Source organism: Passer domesticus, chromosome 19 (genome assembly GCF_036417665.1).
Source record: "Passer domesticus isolate bPasDom1 chromosome 19, bPasDom1.hap1, whole genome shotgun sequence".
In the NCBI taxonomy this organism is placed as follows: Eukaryota; Metazoa; Chordata; class Aves; order Passeriformes; family Passeridae; genus Passer; species Passer domesticus.
Window position 1 is genome coordinate 4331690 of NC_087492.1, and position 6390 is coordinate 4338079.

General features: G+C 69.9%; 1 protein-coding gene across 1 annotated transcript; it reads right to left on the reverse strand.

Annotated features, from left to right (window-relative positions):
• Nucleotides 1-836: 836 nt before the first annotated feature.
• On the reverse strand, nt 837-6390 carry TRAF4 (TNF receptor associated factor 4). The gene is made up of 7 exons (XM_064394915.1): nt 6196-6390; nt 3563-3614; nt 3166-3270; nt 2930-3091; nt 2460-2621; nt 2231-2386; nt 837-1868 (listed from the first exon to the last, which is right to left on the reverse strand). Exons 1-7 carry the CDS (start codon nt 6336-6338, stop codon nt 1236-1238), a joined length of 1413 nt encoding a protein of 470 aa, XP_064250985.1. The 5' UTR covers nt 6339-6390; the 3' UTR covers nt 837-1235.

The following is a 6390-nucleotide window of genomic DNA, read 5'->3' on the forward strand; positions in this document are numbered from 1 at the left end:
ACACCACTCTGGGCTGGCACTGGGCACCAGTATGGACCTGCATTTCTCCCCACTGCAGGAACGGCACTGGGCACCAGAGCAGGCTGGCACTGGGCACAGGGGTGGGCTTGCACTGGGCACCAGTTCGGGCAGGAACTGGGCACCAGAGCAGGCTGGCACTGGGTACCAGCAAGGACAGGAGCACTGCCCAGCTCCCCCGGCTGCCACACCGGGCTGGGACCTGCTCAGGGACATTCCTGGGGGGATGAGGGGGGAACGGGGTACGGGGACACCCCCGGAGTGCTGCCCCCCACCAGCCCAGCCAGGGCCGCAGGGTGCAGCTAATTAGGGGCTAATTGCATCAAACCGGAGCGGCGCTAATGCAATTGTGGGATTATCCTGCGGAGACAGCGACTGCCCCATCGCCGCCGGGGTGGCGGGAGCGGGGCCAGACACACGGACACGGGGCCAGATCCAGCCCGACCCCTCCCAGTCTGCCCCAGCGCCCCCCACCATCGCCCACCCCCGTTTGCTGGGGATGCCCCTCCCCGGGGCGTTAATTGCCCCGGCGCTAACGAGGGGCTGATGGGGCCGAGGGGGCCCTGCAGGCACACAGCCCCCCGGGGCTGGCGGCTCCTCCAGCCCCGCCGCTGCCGGTGATTACCGAATTAACCGGCTCCATCTGAGCCCGTCTGCCGCCGGGATTGGGTCAGGGATTACCCCGCTCCGTGCCCCTGCCCGGGCCCGGCTCTCCCTGTCCCCAGCCCCCAGGAGCATCCCCCGGCCCCGCCACCCCGATCCCGGCAGGCTGAGCAAGGAGGTTCAGGCGGCCGTAATAAATACAAGAAAAGTTTATTGAAAAGAAAAAAAAAATGTGGGGAGGGGGCAGCAGCCCCAGCCCGGGGTAATAAATAACAACCTGGGGAGCACCGGTTTACAAAATATGGCTCTGCCAGCGGGGTCCTGCGGGGTCCCCAGCGAGGCTGGCGGGGGCTGCTGGCACCTCGGGGAGGGGCTCAGGGGGCCCAGCCCCCCGGGCACCTGAGGAGGGGCTGCCCCAGGGGCAGCCGGGGCTGCTGGACAGTCCCAGCCCCAGGAGGGACCTGGGAGCAGCCCCGACCCTGCGTGTCCTGAGAGCCACCGCGGCGCCACGGCGGCGTCCCCACGCCGGGGACAGCGGCCGCGGGCAGGGGCTCAGCACCAGCTGGGGCACCCCTGGGCGGGCACCCCGCTCACATCCCGTCCCCCTCCGGGGCTCAGGCCAGGATCTTCTGGGGGATCTCCACCGAGGCCTTGATGAAGATGGCGTTGTCCCGCACGTAGTTCCGTTTCCTGATGTCCTCGTGGGAGATGAACTTGGGGTAGCCGAAGCCCAGGGTGCTCTCGTCCAGGGAGCTGCGCGAGGCTCCCGGCTTCTGGAAGTTCTTCCAGTTGGGGTCGGGGTGGAAGGTCTCGGTGATGTGCTGGGGCTTGGAGAGCGAGGGGTCGCTCTGGTCCAGCAGGGAGAAGGTGACGCGGTAGGAGAAGGGCCACTCCAGCAGGTTGTCGTACTCGCCCGGCAGCACGCGGATGTAGACGGAGAGGTGGCTGCTCTCCCCGCTGCCGTTGCCGTTGAGGAAAGCCGACACCTGGAGCTTGTAGCCGTACTTGTGGGTGTAGAACGGGGGGCTGAAGAACTCGTAGTTGCTGCGGGCTTTGGCCTCCTGCAGCTTGCGGGCGTAGTCGGCGATTTTCCAGATGAGGATCCCGTCGCTGCTCACCGACAGCTCCTCCACGTCCCGGCGCAGCTCCAGGATCTCCTGGCGCTGCCGGCTCACCAGGGCACACACCATGCCCAGGTGGGTCTTGGTGCTCTCCTCCAGGTGCCGGCCCATGGCCAGCTTGGGGCACTGCGGGGACAGCAGGACTGTCAGCAGCGGGGTGGCAGGGACAGCGGGGGGACACGGGACAGGAGAGGAGGTGCCGTGGGGATAACATGGAGATGCCATTGGAGCACGGGGTACCGGCACAGGGATGTCATGGGGACACAGGGGTGGCACGGAGACACCTGGTTGGGTGGTAGGGCGACACTTGGGGGGCAAACACGGGGGTGAGGGCATGGAGCCACATGGATGAGGTTGAACACAAGGGATGGGACAGACGTCGGGGCAGGAGCGGTGTGGAGATGTTGTGGGGACAGCAGTGACACAGCAGGGACAGCAGCGCATGCCCAAGGACGCCAGGGCAGGCTGGTCTCAGGGACAGCACTCACCCGGTGCTTGCAGCCAGCTTCCTTGAAGGGGCACAGCAGCATGGCAGTGCTGCAGCTCTCCTTGAGGTGGGTGGGCACATCCTCCCGGGCGATGCTGGGCGTCCCGCACTGGTTGGGGCACGGCACGGGGTACCGGGGACACTGGTACTGGTGGTTCTGGGGAGGCAGAGAGGCTGTCAGCTGGGGCTGGGAGCTGGCAGGGTGAGGGTCCCCACGGGCTCCATCTCACCTGGATGGTGTCGAAGACGAACTCCTTGGAGCAGTAGGTGCAGGGCTGGGTGCGCTTGGGGCACTCGGCCAGGGCGTGCTGGGACAGCAGGCGCCGCATCATGCGGGCCCCACACTTGTTCTCACAGTACACACTTTCCTGGGGACACGTGCCCTGGTGGCCCTGGGGACCACAACAGTGTCATCACCCTCTGCCTGCCCTCGCCAGCCAGCCCTGACAGGGGTGAGGACACCCCCACAGCCAGAGGGCACAGTGCCCACAGAAGCCCACATGTCCACATCCCCCCCAAGGCTGTCCCCGTCATCACAGTGTCCCCATCCAGGCCCTGTCCCCATCCCCAGGCTGTGTCCCCACAGTGCCCCTGCAGCCCAAGGGGTGCCCACACATCCCAGCTACACCCCCAGCACAGCCACACCCACCATGGCACCCCGGCCAGCGGTGTCCCCCCCAGTGTCCCCCCCAGTGCCCACCTCGAAGGCCTCCCCAGTGAAGTCGCTGGCGCAGAACTCGCACTTGACCCTGCGCTTGGGGCAGCCGTGCTGGACGTGCTCGGGGAGGTCGCGGCGGCTCAGTTTGGCGCTGCACCGGTTGGGGCAGGGGATCACGTTGAAGCCACAGGTGCCGAGATGGGCCTGGGGGACACGGGCATGGTGACGGGAAGGCCACGGGGTACAACCCTGCCCGTCCCCATCCTCCCAGGCCCTACCTGGAGGTGCTTGATGAGCCCGCTCCAGCGGCAGCCCTCCTCGCTGTGGATGCAGCGGATGGCCAGGCTCAGCACCTGCGCCTCCAGCTCGGGGTCGGGGTAGATCTGCAGGGGCAGCAGCGGGGTATCAGCACCCTGCAGCGGGCTGAGGGGCACACAGCCCCCGGCACAGCCTGGCTGGGAGCCCTGGGCACGCTGCCCGGGGCCGGATCCCCCCCGGGCACAGCAACAAGCGCCCTTTGTCGGGAGCGGGTTTCCGCTGCCCGGCCCGCGGCACAAAGGGCTCTTGCTTCCGCCCGGGCGCCCGTGCCAGGCCGGCGTGGCTGTGCCAGGCGCTGCGCAGAGCTGGGGACGGCCCCGTGGTGGGGCAGGGTACCCATCCGTGTGCCAGGCTCACCTTGGCGTAGTCCAGGGGCAGCTGGTCCTCCGGACACTTGAAGACGCCTTCGCTGCAAGACACAGAAGGCTCGGGATCGCTGGGGGTCACCAGTGACACAGCCACCGTGTCCCACCCCAGGGCACGGCTGCTGGCCCTGCGCTGCTGAGCGCTCACCCCGTACCAAATCCAGCTGCCACCCTGGGGGAGCCGCGGCTCTAATCCTGCTCCATCTGTCTGAGCTGGGAAATGCCCCCGCCAGACACCCCCGGGCAGCCCCCTCCGCCTGGCCACGCTCCCCAGGGCCCGGGCCAGCCCCTGGCACCATCTGCAGCCCCGGCAGCCCCTCGCCCACCCCGTCCCCCGGGATTAAGCAGGGTGCTGGCCAGGAGGGGGCCGGCAGGGGCAGCCCCAGGTGCCGGGGCCCAGGGGAGGAGGGGGAGGGCAACAGCTGGGCGCCAGATGTGCAGCCCTGGGGCTCCTGCTCCACAGGAAATGGCCCCAGCAGCCACCACGGTGAGTCAGGGCAGGGGGACAGGCAGCCCCCCCGGAGGGGTCCCCATCCTGCTGGGCCCCCAGGAGCTGTCCCTGAGGTGGGAAGGGCCCTGCTCAGTCCTGCCACGCAGAGGAGCAGCATGAAGTGGAGACAAGGACCCAGCCAAAAGGCAGCCTGGCCTGTGACAAAGCTGGCCAGGAGTCACCATCACCTCTGGCCCACACATCGCTGTGCCCAGGGTGTGGAGAGAGTGTCCATGCAGCATCCCTGATGGACACTGGGCTGGGAGACCACAGGTGCTGCCTACAGGACACGCAGCAGGGACACAAAGGGACCCTGCGCCTCTGCTGTTCTTTGAGGTGACACTGGACAAGGCTGTCCTGCCTGGACAGCCCTTGTGCCCGTCTAATCACCGCGAGCCCTTGGCAGGCACTGGCGTGGCCTCGACTAGAGCTGCCAAGAGGATGTGAGCCTCCAGGACAGAGCCAGCAGTGCCGCCGGGCACGCGCCAGCCTGGCCGTGTCCCCTGCGGCCACCAAGCCGTGCTGGCAGTGCAAGTGAACCCCAGGAACACCCCGTGGGGTGCGACCCACGTGAGGAAGGGCTGCAGCCAGCTCTGCCACGTGCCCCCTCTGTTTGTCGCAGGTGGTTTTGTGGGAGTCATCAGGGATCCACTGAGATAAGGGCCAGACAGGGCCGGGCACCCGTGGCACTGCCTCGTGGCTGGCACTGCCCCGGGATCACTCTGCTGCCCTTCCACGCTGCCAGCTGTGCCTGCACCCCGTGCACGGTGTTGGGGTGCTGGGGCTGGCAGGGAAGTGGGACGATGACCCGAAGCCAGCGCCTAATCCCCGACAAAGCCTCCCCATTCCTCACGCTTGGCCGGGCAGGGAATGTGCTGAGGCAGCACCCGGGGGGACCGTCCTTGCCTCTGACCTTCACGGCGTGTTGGGGCACAGCGAGGTGAAGGTGTGGGGAGCCCCGGCGCCCCCGACACCCCCCGGACACCCCCTCCCAGCACCGCGGTGGGGCTGGATGGCTCAGCCCACGGGAGCCCCAAACTGAGCCGGGGCAAACACGCTGTGCTCGGGGGATGCCCCGGGGCCGTTCCCCCCGGCAGAGCGGAGGTGCCGGCGGGAGGGGTGCGGGGGAGCGGGGGACAGATGCGCTCTGACACGTGCCCGGGGAACGCCCGGTTTCACAGAAACCGGCCCCGGTGACGGTGGTGCCCGTGAGCTGTCCCCGGGCGAAGGTCGCTGGGAAAGGCCCGGGGTGAGGATTGTCACCGCCCGGAGGGAGCACGGGCAGTGCCCCGCGGGACCCCCGCTGTCCCCGGGACAGCACCGGCCCCGCACGTGTGCCCCCGCTGCCGGTACCGGGGGTCCCAAACGCAGGGCTCGGAGGAGGCCCCGGCTCCTCGCTGCCGTCCAGCGCACACGGCCGGGTCGCGCTCACCCGTGGGCGCGGGGACCCTGGGCTGGCCGTGCGCCCCTCCCCAAAAACACCCCCGGCCACTTCCTCCGGCGGGGCCGGGGCAGGAAGGGGTTAAGCTCGATTCTCGAAACTCGCCGCTCCGGGCTTCACCCGGCCCTCCTCTTCCTCCTCCTCAGCGAAAGGGGCCACGGGCCGCTGCACCCGCGGGGCGGCTGTCACGGGCTGGGCGCGCCCCGCACCCCCTCCCTGCCCCGGGGCGCCCCGGGCACCCCGCACCTTTCCCTGGCCCGAGGCATCCCTGGGCACCCCGCATCCTTCCCGGGGCACTCCACGGCTTTCCCGGGGCACTCAGCGCCTTGTCCCGCAGCACACCCTCGCCGTTCCCCGGCCCGGAGCACCCCCGGGCACCCCGCATCTCTCCCCGCACCCCCAGTTAGCCCGCGCCCCTTCCCGGGATTATCCCGCATTCCCTCCCGGGCCCGGGGCACCCGCACCCCCGGAGCACCCCGCACTCCGGCACCGGCCCGGGGCACCCCCGGGACACCGCACCCCTCTCCGGGGCACCCCGGGCCCGGCGGCGGACGGGGGGTGGCGATGGCGAGGAGCCCCCGCTGCCGCCCGGGGTGCGGAGCCCCGCATCGGGCGGTGCGGGGTGCCCCACGGGGGAAGGGGTGCGCGGAGCAACCTCAGCTCGGGCCGCCCGTGGGGTGGTGCGGGGTCTCACCTGAGGAACTCCTGCAGGCAGGTGTCGCAGAAGCGGTGGCCGCAGGTGGAGACGCGGACGGGCTCCCGCATGGGTTTCCCGCAGAGCGGGCACAGCACCCGGCGCCGCGGCCGCTCCAGCAGCTTGTAGTCGTAGCCCGGCATCCCGACCCCGCCGCCGCCGCCGCCGCCGCCCCGCGCCCGCTCGGCTCCGCGC